Genomic DNA, 20,018 nt, shown 5'->3' with positions numbered 1-20,018 from the left:
ATTGTCACTGTTGTAGTGTGGGAAATGTGGCAGCCAATTTGTGCACAGCAAGCTCCCACTAAGTGCAATGTGATAACAAGAAAATTTGTTTTTTGCAATGTTGATTGAGGATAATTGTTGACTAGGACACCAGGGATAGCTGCCCAGTTTTTCTCTGAAATTGTTTCATGGTATCTTTCACACCAACCTGAGACAGCATGCAGGGCCTTGATTTACAATTTCATCTAAAAGACCGATAGTGCAGCATGCCCTCAGTACCACATCACTGCATCAACTTTGACTTTTGTGAAGCTTTGGAATAGGACTTGAACCCATAATCTTCTGATTCAGACATGAAAGTGTTACCAACTGAGCTGAACTGGAGTCTTCTTCTGTAATTTTGGAACTTTAATATGATAAGAGTAAAAGCTATGTTTTCATTGTCTCCATACTAGCTAATTCACTGTCCTTGAAATCAAAGTGACTTTGCAAAATTCTTCAATGATATTGGGTAGGAAAAGATTTCCTTTGTACATTTGCGATTTCACCAAATAAATCATTTTTCATGCTCCTTATTGATGGTATCTTTCAATTTTAAGTGTCTATTATTTTGCAATCCCCTGACTCACCATGCTACAGTAAATTTAAATCATGCAACATTGACTGTCCTCAACTGGTTCTCAGTTGTGATATTAAATAAAATGGTTAGTTCTGCACAATATTGAATGATATGGTACTAAGTCTGGTCGGGCAGATTTGCAGTAATGTGATCTCTGCTGAGCAGCACTGGGGCTTCAATCTTCCAGTTTGAGGGATGTGATAGTTATCAACCATCATCCCTGTTCTTAACTATTATCCAACATGTCCCCCTGTACAGCTTTGGTACTGACTATGATGGTTCCAGCTCATTGTCTAGGTTCACAAATGAAGAACAGCCATTTTGATGAGGTATCAGAAAGCTGGGTCCACATCGTGAGGCACTGCATGGGAAAGTGAACAAAAATGCAGGTCTTTCACATCCTTCTAAAAGCTGATAAACAGCCATGGTTCCATGAGGGAGCGCTAAACTATCAAATCTTTCAGATAAAGCATTAAACTAAGGCCTTATTTGCCCGGTTAGCGGAATGTAAAGGTCCCATGGCAGTATTTAAGAAAAAGGGTTCTCCTTGGTCCCTTGTCCAACATTTATCGCCCATTCCACAAAATCCTCAAAAAACAGATTTTCTGATAATTGCTGTTGTGGGGCCTTGCTGTGTGCAAATTGGTTGATCCGTTTATCTTCATAACAGTGACTTCACTTCAGATTCAATTCTTTGGCTGTGAGTCACTTTAGTGTGAATCGTGCTACATAAAGGCGAGTTTGTTCTCTTTCTTTCTGTAAGGTCACCACAGGATGACTGTTAGAAACATCATTTACTGATTAGGATCTGAATTTCATATGTTCCATAGCTGATAATAAGTGAATCTTGGTGGCGAATTAATTCGACAATAGTATACTCCATAAATACAGCACCAATGTAAAACTGGTCTTACAAAGTTCAGAGCATACTGCAGTGAAATACTGAAATCCAAGATATTCATGCTGCTGAGGGGATAGTCTGCTCAGACTCAAGAGTCAGGGCTCAGTTTAAATACTACATGTACATAGAAAGAATGGGTAATTAGGTTTGCAACATTCAAATTAGAGAAACACATACAGACACAAAACAATTCAATGTGGTTACCTTAGTGACGGCTATTTTGGCCCCCTTGTTGATGAGCTGCACCACATTCTCTGTCTGGCCTTTGTGTGCAGCTATGAGAAGCCTTTCTGAAAGCTGAGCGACTGCATCCCTCTGGCTCATGAATTAGAAAAGGAGGTGCTCAGGGCAACCAATGGACAGGTTCTGTCAGTAAAATGAAATGTAGAACTCTAATGCTTGGCTACTGGGCTCCAGGGTTTTTTTTTTGGAAAGGCTAACAGGGGACCTTTGAATTAGCTGTGCTTTCTTGCAGGCGGTTTCCTAACATGCAGGTACATGATGGTTTCAGATGCCCAGAATTTATTTTGCTCCATGGGTTATATCATCTCTTCTACGTCATCATCATCATCTTCTCAACCTGTGAAAATGAATATGGGACAGTTCTTGAGTTGGCTTAAGAGTGGAGGGCTAATACCAGCTGTACAACACTATGGTGGCCGTTTGTCAGGTCTGACGTGAACACACTGACCAGAACATTTCACTTATTTGGGTTTTAAATTGGATTTTAAAAAGCAGATTATTGGATGTTTATAAATACGTCCACTGGTGGAATGACTTGCTTTTAGGTAGGTGCTCTAGTCAGAGACAAGTTATGCCAATATAACAACATAAATACAAATGAGGCAATCATCCTCCATCTAGAAAAACCTTCTGTGCACCGCCCATCACCAGCCAATGGTAAAGTGCAAGTGTCCCTTAAGTGATTGTAGGGATTATGCCTCCACTATACCACTCAGCTTGCTAGTCACTCTTTGCATGTACATACAAAGAGCCTGCATTTTACATTAACAGAATTTAAAACCTTGAGTCCACATTTAAAAATGAAAATCAGCGCCATCCCCTTACTCCTACCTAAAATGTTGCTCCCAGATGAAATTCATGAGCTTCAATTTCACAAAGCTATTGCAAAGTCAAGAATTTCCACATACAGAATGACCAGTTTCAATCACCCAGAACAGCAGTTTCTGGTAATAGTAAGGGGAAAGTTGGGGAACAAGGTGGAGATAAAGAATGGCAACATGAACTGGTGGGGGAATGAGAGAAGTGTATGTCAGTGGACTGACAGTTGCCTCTAGATCACTGTGGAAACCAAATAAAAAATTTGAAACCAATTCAGCAATCAGATTTAGAAGCAGAGAATTTCAATGCACCCCCACATTTCTCAACAAGAAATAAAGGAAGCTCCCTAAAATGTTGTCACAATTTTCCACTACACAATAATATAATGTCAGGTATAGCTATAGCATTTTTAAATTCATTCATGGGATGGGGGCGTTGCTGGCTAGGCCAACCTTTATTGCCCATCCCTAGTTGCTCTTGAGAAGGTGGTGGTGAGCTGCCTTCTTGAACCGCTGAAGTCCATGCGGTGTAGGTACACCCACAGAGCTGTTTGGGAGGCAGTTCCGGCATTTTGACTCAGGAATGGCAATATATATCCAAGTCAGGATGGTGAGTGGTTTGGAGGAGAACTTCCAGGTGCTGATGCTCCCATGTGTCTGCTGCCCTTCTCCTCTGGTCGTGGGTTTGGAAACTGCTGTCTAAGGAGCCAGGGTGAACTCCTGCAATGCATCTTGTAGATGGTACACATTGCCGTCACCGTGCATCGGTGATGGAGGGAGTGAATGTTTGTGGATGTGGTGCCAATCAAGTGGGCTGCTTCGTCCTGGATGGTGTCAAGCTTCTTGAGTGTTGTGGGAGCTGCACTCATCCAGGCAAGTGGGGAGTATTCCATCACACTGCTGACTTGTGCCTTGTAGATGGTAGACAGGCTTTGGGGAATCAGGAGATGAGTTACTCATCATGGGATTTCTTGCCTCTGACCTGCTCTTGTAGCCAAAGTAATTATATGGCTAGTCCAGTTCTGTTGGTCAATGGCAACCCCCAGGATGTCGATGGTCAGGGATTCAGCCATGGTAATGCCCTTGAATATCAAGGGGCGATGGTTAGATTCGCTCTTGTTGGAGATGTCATTGCCTGACACTAGTGTGGCGCTAATGTTAGTTGTCACTTGTCAGCCCAAGCCTGAATATTGTCCAGATCTTGTTGCATTTGGACATGGACTGCTTCAGTATCTGAGAAGTCGCAAATGGTGCTGAACATTGTCCAATCATCATGGAACATCCCCACTTCTGACCTTATGATGGAAGGAAAGTCATCGATGAAGCAGCTGAAGATGGCTGGGCCTAGGGTTGGGCTTAAGTTATGAGAAACATGTGTCCATTGCAATTTCAGTTTATCCAAATGCCGCGGCCAATTTTCAGAACTGTTTCTGAGTTGTCATTATTTTGCTTGTGTGAATATGAATTTCACTGGTGTCTTTTGAGATTTCTGAATTTTGTACTCGTATCTTCTCAGTTCTGTTATCACAGTCCAAATTAAAAAGTCCATTTGCATGTACAATACCCATGACTTGTTACAATGCTAGGCAGATATCTTTTGTAAGTAGCAAATTAACATTTCAGTGCTACTACAATCTTCAGTTTTCATTTCATGCATACAAATTCAATTGAAAAGTTAGTACCAGTACTGTTGTTTCTATATGTGGGAAATCTGGAATGATATCTTTCCTCAGTTTGGAGTCGAGGCCATTCAGTAGAAGTACTCAGACATGGTAACCTTCTTTTCCCTTATAAAATTGTGAAGCTCATCACCTAATAGGAGATCATTCCCTTCAACCTTTCTAATTGATTACAAGTAGTATATTAATTACTACTTTGTTTCTCCTTGTTACCCAATGAGAAATTCTGCACAGTCCCCTGCACCCACATTGTATTGACATCCAAGTTCTACTTCAACAGCTTCTTTCCTAGAACTTCAACCTACACTGTGGAACTCCTAATTAACTCAGTTTTGCCTCCCTTCTTCGACCTTTAACCTTTTAAAATCTATGTTTGGCATCATTTGATTTAACTTGCCACTTTTCTTACTCTTTGCAATCTTTGCAGTATCTTGCACTATACAATGAGCCATTCATCCAACCTCCACAATTTAAAAAAGAGAATTGAACCAAGAATTTTAGGAGCATTGTGGTTAATATGAACAACCAATTATAATATTGATATTCCAATGAAATTTTTAGTTGCAGTCACTACAACATTTGAACATACTTTGTAATGGAAGGGGCAATTTGATACAAAATTACTAGATTTTGTTTTTAAACATTGAAAATTGAACTAAATCATGCAGTGCAAGAAGTTCAAATCTTGATCCATGCTGAGCTTGTTGATATCTACAAGGGATGCACAAAGATACTATAATTAGTCCCAAAATCACAGAAGAGGAAAAATTGGCCAAGGTTCTCACTTTGATGGTTGCCCTTAAATGCTCAAAGCAATTAAACTCCAACTTTTTCTTTTGAAGTGTATCTCAAAGGCTCACTTCAGGTGTAACATTAGGTATATAACATAAAAGAACCTCTGGTAAGGGTGGGAGAAATAACAAAAAAGACACCCTTCTAATTATGTTGACTTAATTAGATTGTTTATACCATGTTCAACCACATAAAACATGTGGAGTCCACTTTTAGTACATTCCCATTCGAGACGAATCTGTACAATTTTAATATAATACGCAGTACTATATATCACTCATTGACCAAGGAGCTTTCGGTAGCATTTTCAAAGGTTGAGTCACATAACTATTTTATTCATTTCCATTGACTAATATCTTGTGTGCCATGCAATGAAGTATAACTTGAAAAGATAGCCAACATAATTTAACAAAAAACCTAAAGCAACCAAACCACAGAAATGGTTCATGTATTTCAGGGTGAAATGATTCAAGTTATTGACAGATTGTGGTTAGTCAATGAAAGCATTACAAACCACAACCATTACTCATTTTGAGTTACAGAATATAGATCTTAATCATCATAAATGTTGTCACAAATAGTTATCAGACAACCTTATGATGGAATCATTGTGTGTTAACATTTGTCTTGTAGGAAATGGATCTTTGACAATCTTGAAAGCTAACGGATTGCCATTTAAACTCTTGAAGCAGCTAGAATATCCCTTTTCCAGTGGTAAATCATACATATACATTGCCAGTAGCATTTAGTTTTGAATTATATTCCAAGTTTGCGGACAGAATGGGAGAACAATCAGGGCCAGCACTGGAACAGTCGAGTATGGGGGTTAAAAAGTCATGATTGAAGGTTTCAGCACTACTTGGGCTAAGGTTACAAAGGTGGATGTAGGAGACCTTTGTGATGAAGTGTACACAGGATCAGAAACTTATCTCAATGACAAATAGGATGCCCAACTTGCGAAAAGTCTAGTCCAGGCTGAGACAAAAGCTGGGGAAGAGGATGGAATCGGTGTCAATGGTTGGTGGCAGGAGCCAAAGATGATCTTCCTAATGTTTAGCTGGAGGAAACTGGCTCATCTAAGATTGGATATCGGACAAGCAGTCTGACAACACAAGAGGTGGCAGAGGGGTTTAGTTAGACAGCGGAGAGGTGGAGTTAGGGGTTATCAGCATACATAAGGATACAATGGCTTAGGGGCAATGAGTAGATGATGAAAAAGAAGGCAATCAAAGGTTGAGAGCCTTTAGAGCTGCAGAAGTAACAGTGTGGGGTCAGGAAGAGAAGCCATTGCAGGAAATGTTTGCTATCTTTGGGTAAGAGTGGAACTATGCAGTGACAGCAATCACACAGAGGAAAGATTTGGAGAAGTAAAATGGGATTAACCATGTCAAAGATGATGAGGAGGGATAATGCACTATGGTCACAGTCAAAGAGGATGTTATTTATGACTCTAATTAGCACCATTTCAGCGCTGTGACTAGAGAGACTCAAGCATGGAATTGTTGAAAAGTTGAGAGCGATTTAGGAGGTAAAAGCATTCAGGAATTTAAAGAAGAGGAGGAAGTTGGATACGCGGTAGTAATTTGCCAGGAAAGAGGGGCCAAGGGTTGTTTATTTTGAGGAGGTGGAGATGACAGCAGTTTAAAAAGCGAAGCAGACAATTCCTGAAAAGGGGAAATGATTGACAATAACAACTAGCATAGAGGCCAGCCAGGGAACCTTGGTGCTAAGCAGTTTGTTGTCCAAAATCCAACCAATCAAGAGACGGATGTCATACTCAAGATAAACTTGGATAGGGCATGAGCAAAGACAGGAGAAAAACTAAAGGAAGACACAGGCTGGAATTTTCTGCCTCTGCCAGCGTCAGGGTTGCTGGCAGGCAGGGGCGGAGAATACAACGTAAGTGAAAAAATCGGGATCCCAACAGCAGGAACTTGCAAATCCGACGGTCATGGTGGGAAAATGGCGGGTCGTCATACCTGCCAATGGCCCTCGGGAAGCCGTTTAACATATTATTCAGTGGACTGAAATGAACACCCGATCAGAATTCTGCCCCCCTTGCCCCCACTCCAGGCCTATCACCTGCCCAGCCAGTGGGAGCTCACGCTGGTCCGAAAGATGACCGGGCCAACCTGGCATGCAGGTGTCAAGGACTTACCAGGTTGTAGGCTGGCCCACTTGGTGGAAGGTGCTCGGCAACCGGGGTCTGGGGTGTTTGCTGGAGGACTGGGAGGGGAGGAAATGCCAGACTACACAGGGAGTGGTTGGGTATGGCGTTGGGGTGCGGGCGGGGGGAGCATAACCATGCAGCCTTGCGGCGGGGGGAGTTGGAGATTGGGGGAAGTGACTGGGGAGCGGTGCAGGGGTGGTGAAAGTGGGGGACAGTGAGGGGAACGTGAGGAAGCAGGAGACAGTGAGAGGGGGGAGGATTCAGAGGGATGGAATCAGTGATGTTAATGGAGAAATCCTAGGGAGCAAACCGAGGGTACTGGTGGTAGGAGGGAACAGTAACAGTTAAAGGGGACAGTGGCATGCGGTAGGGTGGGAGGATGAGGGTCCGTCATTGATGGGTGAAGAGCCAGATTGGGTTATTGGAGGGGACACAGAGGTGTACACGGATCCTAGGGGTGGGCATGCGAATGGTGACAGCGATGGGCTATATGGTTATTTATGGGCTGGGGGGGGTTGGTTCAAGGATGACAGTTGTGGGAACGGGAGTGGGAGGGGAGGGTATGGGTTACAGGTAAAGGATAGAATGTGTTTGAAACTGTCTCACAAGAAGCGCGCACAATCCTGATGTTGAGGCACTGCCCACATCCTCTATGTGCATCTCAAGAAATGCTGGTTGGGAGGAGGGTCCTTTGGTGGGTGGAGCTGAAGGTCAGTTCAACTGGATAACTGATTGGGAACCCTAATATGCTGTCCTGACAAGGGAAAGATGTTTCTATAGACTAGGCAGTGAAGGGCAAGCGAACAGCGTGCGTGGGGAGCTTTTCACACATGGCTCACAAGGGCCGTGGCAAAGATGGATGCTTCCATGCGCAGGCATGATTTGGTGGGGGGGACACACAGACCCAGCCTGGGTCAGCCCCATGAAAAGATGGGGGGAGCGCATAGGCACTAACATGAACAGAAGCAACAAAAACCCAGCAGACCTCCCTAAGGTGCAATTAAACATAATTACAAATGTGCAACAACTATTTACAATGCTTGTACACTCATGCTTCCAGAATGAACATAAAACTTCTTAATTTTCCTTACCCTACCGTGTCTAGTGCTTCCCCAACATCTGCAGCAGAGGTGGAGAGCTGTCAGTAGAGGCCTGCTGACCACTATGCCCTCTTGTCTCTGATAGTCTTGGTGGCCATCCTCTAGCAGCATGAGGCCTGGAGGACTATGGCCTTCTTTGGGTCTCCTGCTCTAGGGCAGGTGCCACCCCAGCGGTCCAAGAGGCTGGAGCTGATAGGGGGGTCACAGGCAGAGGGGACTCAGAAAGCCTGGATACACTTGGAGAGGAGGCACCTGGGGTGTCCACCTGACGCTCCTCGTCCCTTTGGGTGCGCAAGGGTCCCTCCCTGACTCCTTGAGGGAAAAGGGGAAGCTTGAGAGAGATTGAGATGCCCTGACCCTCTTTCGCATAGCCACTGCAAAGGGTCACTCATGGCTTCAGAAATTCACTGCAGGTCTGTGTACATCTGCGGCAGAAACTGGGAATTCTGCTGAACCAGATTGTCCATGGCATCCGCCATCCTCCCCATGGAGACCACCATCCACGCAAATGTTGGTGCTACTTCATCAGACAGCAGGCAGCCAGACTCCTCCACCTCACATGCCATTTTTTTGAAAGCCTCCAACACCTCTGCCTGGTATTCCCTGGCCTCTCGCTGCATCTCCAGCATCTTGTCCATGACTGCTCCCAGAGGCTCGTCATCAGACTCAGACTCAGACTTAGCAGAGGCACCATCCCTAGCAGGCCTCTGAGTGTCAGGGACCTGGGCTGCCCCTGCCCCCTCCTGCGGCGGACATTTGCCTGTGAGGTGACCCCAGAGTGCGAGGCCCATTCTGAACTAGTTCTATGACCCACCGAGGTGAATGTCTACAGGTTCTAGAGATGAGAATTCGTCATTGGCCTTGGGGCCTCTGCAGGCTGGGACTGGGGCCCAGCTCAGGATCAGGGCCTGGCCTCACCCTCTTCCTGCTTGCACCTGTAAAGAAAAGAGGAGAGAGAGAATGAGTAACTGCATGGGTTTCCTCCTACATTGCACTGAGCCTCACCCTCAGGTTTCGATGTGCAGAGATTAAGCTTCCTCAATGGAGGCTTGGGGGAGGCCAACCTCGCCATCTGGATACGCATGGTCACATTCTCCTCCCCCCCGCCCCCCCCCCCCCCCCCCCCCCACCTGCCCCCCCGCCGCCCCTTATGATGCAAGGCCGTTCGCGTGCTGTCAATCTCCACCATCGTTCCATTGACAATTGTGCGCTTCATATGAAGGATGCACTCCTGCTGGTCCCCAAGGGTACTTTGGCAGCACCCTCCAGACCCACAAGCTCTCGCAGCTGGAAGGACAAGGACAACAAAGGCTTGACAGTGGCAGCAGCAGCATCTGCAGTTGCCCTCTATTCCAACTCCCCCTCACCTCACCAACCTCACCCTCCCGGAAGATTTGTGCCTTCAGTGTGACTGGGTCAGTGACCCATGGTTGCCTCCCTATCAGCAGACCACATGGACTACAGTGAAGCTATGAGATAGCACCTCAACACCTTGTAACGGGCTTTTATGCATGGGCAACACAGATGGTGGCCTTGCCATTGAGGCCCGTGTCCCAGTTCCTATTCAGTGAAGTGCATATGGAGACTAGAGGGTTCACATACTCTGGCGGCACGAATTAAGTTATTCATTCTTTTCCTGCACTAGAGGGCAGTCGTCCTCTGAATGGAATTGGCATTGACCACCCTGGTGACTGCCTCCCATGCTGGTGTGGTCAGACTGGTGGGCCTCCTCCTCCTGCCGTCCCTTGGAAAAGGGATGTCCCTACTGCCCTCCACAGCTTGCAGTGTGTCCAGCGAGGCATCGCTGAACCTTGGGCCATTGCTTACTGATTCCTGGCTGCCATGTCAAGGTCCAAACTCCTGGCATGATGAATGAGTAGCTGTCCGAGCACCTTTTAAATATGGTGCCCAGACATGATGGTGGAGTGCACGACTTCCTGCCTCCCTGCCACATGATTCATCAGGAAACCACTGGCTGCATATAACGAGCTCAACTTCGCGTGATTTGGCAGGTTTACCCACTAGGCTCTGTGGCACGTGTCCCTCTGACTTCCTGCCCCGCCATGGGACTTAGGCCCAAAGCGGAAATCCTGGCAATAGTCTTGGGAAGGGGGAAGCTAGGGAAGAGGTTTACACTTGGGTGGGTAAGAGGAGGGGGAGGGGGGAATGCAGCTGATTTCAATGGTTTCAATCTTATTATCAAAGAAATGTTAGATCATCGCAATTGTTCAAAGTGGGTGGGTGGGTGCCATGGAAAGGGCTTTAAAGAGATGGGTGGTAGTGGAGATAAAAGAAGAGTTTCCTTTGCTCCCTGAGTAATGGCCGGATTTGGTAATAGATGTGCACCTGATATACTCAAGTGTTCTTTAATTTATTTTTTCATGGGATGTGGGCTTCACTAGCTGGGCCAGCATTTATTGCCCATCCCTAATTGCCCTTGAGAAGCTGGTGATGAGCTGCCTTCTTGAACTGCTGCAGTCCATGTGGTGTGGGTACACCCACAGTGCTGTTAGGAAGGGAGGATCTTGCCCCAGCAACAAGGAAGGAACAGCGATATAGGGTGGGATTTTTGGTCCTGCCCGTCACAGGACCAGAAATTCCCACCCGAAGTCAATGAACCGTTTGAGGTCTGTCAAATTTTCTGTCCCACCAGCTATGATTCCAACAACAGGCGGGACCAGAAAATCCTACCCATAGTTCCAAGTCAAGATGGTGTATGGCATGGTATTCCCATGCATCTGCTGCCCTTGCCCTTCTAGATGGTAAAGATTGTGGGTTTGGAAGGTGCTGTCGAAGGAGCCTTCGTGAGTTGCTGCAGTGCATCTGTAAATGAAACACATTGCTGCTACTGTGCATCAGTGGTGGAGGGAGTGAATGTTTGTGGATGTGGTGCCAATGAAGCGGGTTTCATTGTCCTGGATGTTGTTGAGCTTCTTCAGTGTTGTTGGAGCTGCGCTCATCGAGGCAAGTGGAGAGTATTCCATCACACTCCTGACTTGTGCCTTGTAGATGGTGGACGGGCTTTGGGGAGTCAGGAGGTGAGTTACTCTCTGCAAAATTCCCAGCCTCCGACCTGCTCTTATAGCCACAGTATTTATATGGCTGGCCCAGTCAGTTTCTGGTCAATGGTAACCCCAACGATGTTGATAGTGGGGGATTCAGCAAATGTAATGCCATTGAATGTCAAGGGCAATGGTTAGATTCTCTCTTGTTGGAGATGTTCATTGCCTGGCACTTGTGTGGCGAGAATATTATTTATCAGCCCAAGCCTGAATGTCGTTCAGATCTTGCTGCATTTGGACACGGACCACTTCAGTACCTGAGGAGTTGCGATTGGTGCTGAACATTGTGCAATCATCAGTGAACATCCCCACTTCTGACTTTATGACGAAGCAGCTGAAGGTGGTTGGGCCAAGGATGCTACCCTGAGGAACTCCTGCAGTGGTGGCCCCGGACTGAGATGATTGACCTCCAACAACCACAAGCATCTTCTTCTGTGCTAGGCATCACTCCAACCAGTGGAGAGTTTTCCCTGCGATTCCCATTGGCTTCAATTTTGCTAGGGTTCCGTGATCAGTCAAATGCTGCCTTGACATCAAGGGCAGTCACTCTCACCACACCTCTTGAATTCAGCTCTTTTGTCCATGGTTGGGCCTCATTACTTTCTTGGTCAGGAGCTGAGTGACCCTGGTGGAATGCAAACTGATCATTGGTGAGGTTATTGATGAGTAAGTGCTTGATAGCACAGTTGCCGATCCCTTCCATCACTTTGCTGATCAAGAGTAGACTGATTGGGCAGCAATTGGTCAGATTGGATTTGTCTTGCTTTTTGTGGCTAGGACATACCTGGGCAATTTTCCACATTAGCAGCCAGATGTAGTGTTGTAGCTGTACTGGAACAGTTTGGCTAGGGCCATGGCAAGTCGGTGCTCCTTGGACTTGTGGGAGGGAGGATGGTGGCCATTCCAGGGGGATCAATCAGAATGGATGAGTAAAGATTTTATGGGAGATCATGGTATCAGAGGTTGAGGTAAAAAAGCTAAAGTAGAAACACAAATTTGAGTCATTGGGTACCAGTTTAATTGGAATATGCTCATTTGATTGGGTATCTTAAAAAGCCTAAAATCAAAAGTTTGGAAAGCATTTTCTCTCATTCTCTAATATTAGAAAAAAAACTTGAATCGGGTTTAACACGGATTTTCCTAGAAGAAAATGTACTCCCAATTTCTTTTACAATGTTGGCTAGTTAAAGCCATTTGCAAAATGTTGAAATCCTACAGGATATTTTTGCCTGAACTTCCATAGTGCAAAACACTGAATTTACCATATCAATGTTTAAAATCACCTATTTATTTACAAGTCTTGTTTATTACTAGGAAACTTTTGAAATTTTGGACTGTGTAACTAACCATATAGTAGTACACCATCATACATAAAACCTGAAACTTAGACTATTGCAATACTACTATACAAATGTTAAAGTCATTCATGTCAAGTTTGCCTGTCTACTATTCTGCCTGCATTAACAAAAGATGTCTGATACAAATGTATGAACTATTTGTACAATAGTTATGCAATTTCTAGGCTGCAATATCTTACATAACATACCATGTTTCCTACTTTATTACATGTGGAGATTTTCTACTTTCTGAAACTCCTTGTGACAATCTGAAAGATGTTATCAAAATTGGCAATGCTGAGCAAAGTGGGTTAAATTACATGAGATACCTGTTTTTTCTTCTGCCAGTGAGTCTGTTTAGCACTCAAATGTAGCTGTGTAAATATGTAGCTGCTCTGACACTCGGTGAATCTTTGATCTTTAAACAACTAAGGATGCCACTCTGTCGACACAGCTTTGTCTTTCTCGGGCCTATGGCTCTTTATATCTCAGTTGGACATCCTGGATTGTGGTGTTTAAATTGAAGCATCTGGGGTATCATTCTTCTTCGTCTTTCGTGTTGTTGTGTGTCACTAGTCCTGTTGGATAGGCAACATAAAGAGGTACGCTGTAACCTCTGCAGTCCAGACTACTTGGGACCAAGTCATTTATGGATTTGAGAATTTTCTGGATTATAGAATTACATTAGAATGCCTAATCACAACTGTGTAAACCAGGAAACACCGCAGATGTAAATATTTACCTGAAGCATAAACAGTGATAAAACATTATAAAGCAGTTATAAAAATTATTTTACTCACCCAAATGCTGTGGGCGGAATTATCCCAGATTTGTACTAAGTGGGATAGTGGGCGGAAAAAAGTATGTTTTACCCGCCAGCCACATGGCTGATTTTCACGCCGTTTTGTCCCAATCCCGCCTCATTAGATCACACATTCCCGGGAAACACACTGTTTTGATGGCAGGCACCATTTGCCCACCACGCTATCATCTCGCCACTTCCTCATGCCGGGCACCATATTTAAAGTGCAGCCACACGCACATCTCTCAGTGCTTCCAGCCCAGGACTGCTGCACAGAAGACATGGCCCCGAAAGGTAAGACTGCAGCCTCCCAATTCAGTGACATGTCCCTAGAATGCCTTTTTGACACTATGGAGGTCCGCAGTGATGTTCTCTATCCACACTCTGGCCGCAAGAGGTCCAGCGATCTCATCACTTCAGCTTGGTAGGTGATGGCAGTGGTGATCAGGGCCAATGCTGCACAGAAGAGCTTAATGCAGATGCGAGATTAATTTGATCTCATCCGTGCCACCAGGGTAAGGCAACCATACGCACACACTCAAGCCCATCACACACCTCACTAACTGCCAGCTTAAGGGACAACACCACTCCCTCTCTCACACACACCCTCACATCTCCATCTGGCCTCATCTCCTCTGGAGACTGCCTCCTCAGCCTTCACCATCTTGAGGCCACTTGCACAGATCAACTTGTGCCCTTACATACACAAACTGGGATACCCCACTTCCACAGGACAGCCCTCACCCTGCAGCCTCTGCCCTTGCCTGAAGCCACTTCTCCCTCTTCCCCAAACAAGCTCTAGCCCTGCAACTGTTGAAAAGCCACCCCCACCTTACGGCTGGTCTGGTAGGTGGAGAGCTGCCTGTGAATCTCCTTAAAAGTGATGTGGTGCTGCCTGCGAAGCCTGGCACTGATGACTGTGAATGCTGCCCGAAGCAAGGTAGACAAACAAATCTCGAAGTCCTGAGTGAAGTGCAGCTTGTCAGGTGCACGTAGCTTATGACCAGTTGTGAGGCACATTGGCGTGGTGCTTGGATGATCCAGCAAGGGGGGATGATTCCAGCAAGCTGGGCTTAATATGATATGTAGATGTATTACAATGAAGTTCCCAACTTCCGACAGTAGAAATGAGGCCCACTGTTGGCGGGCAGCGCAGACGATTGCAAACCGGTTTCATGATGTTGTGAAACCGATTTTTGGCCTTCTCACCATATTGTCCGCTCACGCCGCCAAACACGGCCTCCATCAACAGGTACAGAAAGTTCCGTCCTGTATCTTCCATGTTGCTGCTTCCAAAGTGCTGTATGAGAACGATGCCATGAGTTGCTTGCATCTGCTCAAGAAATTTCCTGAAAACTGGTGTTTTTACGAACAGTAGATTTCCCGACTGGAGGGGTTACGGTCTAGTTACTTTCTCTGCTTCTCAACTACTCCCTCAGGGTCAACAAAAAAAAAAGAGGTTATCTTTGACATCATTCAGGCTAATTTTTACTTGCAATTTTGCCTGTGTGTATCCACATCACAGGGAAAGTAGGTAAGATGGAAGCCACAGAAAGGTTTTGTTTACAACCCTTGTTCAAAAAAGGTCATAAGGATAAGCCCAGCAATTACAGTTTAAGGGCAAGATTCTAGAAACAATTATTCGGGATAGAATTAGTCACATGGAAAATTATGGGTTTATAAGGAAGAGCCAGCATGGATTTCTAAAGGGGAAATCATGTTTAACTAACTTGCTGGAATTTTTTGAAGTAGTAACAGAAAAGGTCGATGAGTATAATGCTGTTGCTGTGGTGTACATGGACTTTCAAAAGGCATTTGATACAGTGCCACACAAAACAGACTTGTGAGAAAGTTATTTCTCATGGAATAAAAGGGACAGTGGAAACATGGATACAAAATTGGCTGAAAAATTGAAGCAGAGAGTAATTGTCAATGGACATTTTTTGGGCTGGGGGAAGGTTTGTAGTGGAGCTCCCCAGGGATCAGTATTGGGACCCGTGCTTTTCCTTATTATATATTAACTATCCAGGTCTTGGTGTGCAGGGGACAATTTCAAAGTTTGTGGATGATATGAAGCTTGGGAATGTTGTGAACAGTGAGGAGGATGGTGTGGAACTTCAAAAGGACATAGACAAGCTGGTGGAGTGGGCAGATAGGTAGCAGATGAAGTTCAATGGGCAAGTGTAAAGTGATGTGTTTTGGTAGGAAGAACATGGACAGACAATATAAAGTAAGAGGTGGAATTTTAAAGGGGGCGCAGGAGCAGAAAGACTTAGGTGTATATGTGCATGGATCATTGAAGGTGGCATAGATCATTGAAGGTGAAGAGAGCAGTTAATAAAGCATATAGTATCCTGGGCTTTATTAATAGGGGCATAGAGTACATGAGCAAGGAGGTTATGCTGAATTTACATAAGACCCTTGTTAGACCTCAGCTGGGGTAGTGTGTACAGTTCTGGGCACCATATTATAGGAAGGATAAAAAAACATTGAGGGTGCAGAAGAAGTTTACAAGAATGGTTCCAGGGATGAGAAACTTCAGTTATGAGGATAGATTGGAGAAGTTTGGACTGTTTTCCTGGGAGAGAAGGCAGCTGAGAGGAGACTTGATAGAAGTTTTCAAAATCATGAGAGGGCTGGACAGGGTAGATAGGAAGAAGCTGTTCCCACTTGTAAAAGGATCAAGAGCGAGAAGGCACAGAGTTAAACTGATTTGCAAAAGAAGCAAATGTGAAATAAGAAAAACTTTTTCACACAACTAGTGGTTCAGGTCTGGAATTCACTGCTTGGAAGTGTGGTGGAGGCAGGTTCAATCAAGGCGTTCAAGAGGGTATTAGATGATTATTTGAATAGAAACAATGTGCAGGGGTATGGGGAAAAGACGGTGCAATGGCACTAGGTCATCATGCTCATTTGGAGAGCTGGTGCAGACACAATGGGCCAAATGGCCTCCTTCTGTGCCATTAAAATTCTGTGAACTGGCTCCTAAGACCACTCTGGTGCTATGGAGAGGACATCTTCTTGAGATATGTTTGCTTTGTTCTCCGTGAGCCCCAGCAGCAATGTTGGTGTGACAAGTTGTGTCTGAGGGCTGGGGGAGGGGGTGGAGGGGGAGGGGATGGAGGGATATTTGTGGTTTTTCCCTTTCCCCTGGGACATGTGATTTACATAATCCCTCCTCACCATTGAACATTCCCCAGTTATCCTCTCTGCGAGTACGTCTTCCATGGATTCTGCTTAGTTTCTTGCAGGTACTAACTGTGGCTCATGCGCAAGCTGCATACTCTTCCAGAATGCATTTGATAGACTTTATTTAATCCTCCCCGCTGCTGATGTCTGTGGGGGTGGATTCCCTCCAGTTGTGATGTGCTTCTTGCTGCACATTGCTATTTTCTGCCAACCTGAGTGAGGAAGAGAGCTCATTCTGGGCAGGATCAGTATAAATATGAATGTGCTGCTTCACTGCGTGGTCCCAGTGCTTACTTTACAAACCCTCTTTTCGCAAGATGTCTTTCCTGCTGCTAGTTTCTGCAAATCACAGGGCTGAAGGATGCAGAAAGCTGTCCTAGTTTCCCCACATACCCTGAGTTGCTTGTCATAAATCTGGCATCCGGCACTGACTGTGAAGAGTTGTGGGATGTCCTAAGTTCTATATAAATGTAAGTCTTTCTTTTCTGTCCTCCACAGGCTCCATTTATACAGCCGGAAAGCAATGCATTAAATAAAGTGTCATGCATAGCGTCTGGTGACATCTCTCAAGAATGCTCCGAAACAATTCAGAAATCGTGAGTTACTTTGAAGCACGGTCACTGTTATTATGTAAACAACTGCCAAAATAATGCTGAAGTAAATCTCTGGAGGGACGGCTGAAGTGTTTAAATGCTGTTAAGCAAATTGTTGAGAAATCCTTTGATTTAAAAGATGTGCTTTATAGTTTACAACTCTTATCTTGCAGAAGAGCAATCCCACGTTACCATCTATCCCACTAACCCAAAAAGCAACGAGCAGCATGTTTTCCTGCGTGTTATTACAAGTCTACCAACTAACTGATCATCGGTTTGGCTGGATAGAATTCTACCTGATAGATTCAGAAAAACAAACTGAACAGATTTTTTAAATTCTGGCCTCTACCAAGGGGAACTTGCCAAGTACAGCACTCATGCCATGCTGGCACATGGATTCATTCCAATTTCTTTCTGAATGGTGAGGTAGCTAAAGTAGTTTAGCTGCACAATGCTGGGGCCCTCCCTGTCTACCAGCTCCAGAAATTCTTTTCAGCACCCGTGCACTCCCACTTGGAGCTCTTGCACTCAGGCACAGCACTTATTCCCACAATGAAGAGCTGTGTACATTACAGATGGAAACTTTTCTGTGTCAGCCCACATTATAGATGATTTTATTGAACTGATTGAAATTAAAAAGGGCAAGATAATCATCTATGGGGCAATTTACACCCTTGTGGGATTAGATTGATAATAATGTGAAATCTGAACCTCAATCAGCCGCAAATGCACCTATTTCTGGTTTAACCACAGTGGGTTTGAGAGGGTCTAAGTAACCCACCCTGGAGAGACAAGTTAGTGATCATAATTTTTAAATACAGGGAAAGCGATGGCGTAGTGGTATTGTCACTGGACTAGTAATCCAGAGACCCAGGGTAATGCTTTGGGGACCCGGGTTCGAATTCTGCCAGAATTTGAATTCAATAAAAGTCTAATGAAACCATTGTCAATTGTTTTAACAACCCATCTGGTTCACCAATGCCCTATACCTGGTCTGGCCTACATGTGACTCCAGCAATGTGACTGACTCTTAAATGCCCTTAGCAAGCCACTCAGTTGTATCTAACCGCTACAAAGTCACAAAAAAGGAATGAAGCCGGATGGACCACGGAAAACTCAACCCTGTCGACCCTGAAAGGTCTTCTATACTAACATCTGGGGGCTAGTGCCAAAATTGGGAGAGCTGTCTCTCAGACTAGTCAAGCAACAGCCAGACATAGTCATCCTCTCGGAATCATACCTAACAGATAATTTTCCAGACACCACCATCACCAGCAGAGGTGGTGGCACAGTGGTATACAGTTGGGAGGGAGTTGCCCTGGGAGCCCTCAACATTGACACTGGACCCCATGAAGTCTCACGGCATCAGATCAAACATGGGCCAGGAAACCTCCTGTTGATTACCACATACTGTACCCTTTGCTGATGAATCAGTGCTCCTCCATGTTGAACACCGCTTGAAAGAATGCTGAGGGTGGCAAGGGCACAAAATGTACTCAGGGTGGGGGGCTTCAATGTCAATCACCGAGAGTGGCTCGGTAGCACCACTACTGAATGAGCTGGCCAAGACCTCACCCTCAACAACCTGCCTGCTGCATTCACATCTGTCCATGACAGTAATTGATAGGAGTGACAACCGCACAATTGTTGTGGAGATGAAGTCCCGCCTTCACATTGAGGATACCTCCATCGTGTTGTGTGGCACTATGACCATGCTAGATGGGATAGATTTTGGGGCATCCACGAAGCGCTGTGGGCCATCAGCAGCAGCAGAACTGTACTCAACCACAATCTGTAACCTCATGGCCCAGCATAGCCCCCACTCTACCATTACCATTAAGCTAGGTGATCAACACTGATTCAAAGAAAAGTGCAGGAGGGCATGACAGGAGCAGCAGCAGGCATACCTGAAAATGAGGTATCAACCTGGTGAAGCTATAACACAGGACTATTTGCATGCCAAACAACATAAGCAGCAAGTGAAAGGCAGAGCTAAGCGATCCCACAACCAATGGATCAGATCTAAGCTCTGCAGTCCTGCCACATCCAGTCATGAATGGTGGTGGATAATTAAACAACTCACTGGAGGAGGAGGCTCCACAAATATGCCCATCCTCAACGATGGAGGAGCCCAGCACATCAGTGCAAAAAATAAGGCTGTAGCATTTGTTACAATCTTCAGCCAGAAGCGCCAAGTGGATGATCCATCTCTGCCTCCTCCGGAGGTCCCCAGCATCACAGATGCCAGAATTCAGCCTTTGATTAACTCCACACGATATCGAGAGACAGCTGAAGGCACTGGATACCGCAAAGGCTGTAGGCCCTGACAAATTCCGGTCCCTAGCCAAGCTGTTCCAGTACAGCTACAACACTGGCATCTACCTGGCAATGTGGAAAATTTCCCAGGTACGTCCTGTACACAAAAAGCAGGACAAATCCAACCTGGCCAATTACTGCTCCATCAGTCTCGATCATCAGTAAAATGATGGAAGGAGTCATCAACAGTGCTATCAAGTGGCACTTACTTAGCAATAACCTGCTCACTGGTGCTCAGTTTTGGTACCACGAGAGCCACTTAGCTCATTATAGCCTTGGTTCAAACGTGGACAAAAGAGCTGAACTTCTGAGGTGAGGTGAGGTGAGAGTGACTGCCCTTGACACCAAGGCTGCATTTAACTGAGTATAGCATCAAGGGGCCCAAGCAAAACTGGAGTCAATGGGAATCAGGGGGAAA

At 45.2% G+C, this 20,018-nt stretch overlaps 1 protein-coding gene across 5 annotated transcripts in view; it reads right to left on the bottom strand.

The window, feature by feature from the left end:
- The window catches only part of ankrd6b (ankyrin repeat domain 6b), a 231,035-nt gene that overhangs the window by 72,192 nt on the left and 138,825 nt on the right, over positions 1-20,018 (bottom strand). For 4 of the 5 annotated variants that reach the window (XM_041188597.1, XM_041188596.1, XM_041188600.1 and 1 more), the window contains exon 3: positions 1,704-2,079. In XM_041188597.1, the coding sequence (XP_041044531.1) occupies positions 1,704-1,823 (120 nt within the window). In that variant the 5' untranslated portion in view covers positions 1,824-2,079. Of the gene's footprint in view, positions 1-1,703; positions 2,080-13,029; positions 13,168-20,018 lie in introns of those variants that run through there. The other variant, XM_041188599.1, reaches the window with a different exon arrangement.

Source organism: Carcharodon carcharias, chromosome 5 (assembly GCF_017639515.1).
Source record: "Carcharodon carcharias isolate sCarCar2 chromosome 5, sCarCar2.pri, whole genome shotgun sequence".
In the NCBI taxonomy this organism is placed as follows: domain Eukaryota; kingdom Metazoa; phylum Chordata; class Chondrichthyes; order Lamniformes; family Lamnidae; genus Carcharodon; species Carcharodon carcharias.
Note: the sequence above shows the minus strand (reverse complement) of the source record. Positions and strands in the feature narration are given on the sequence as shown.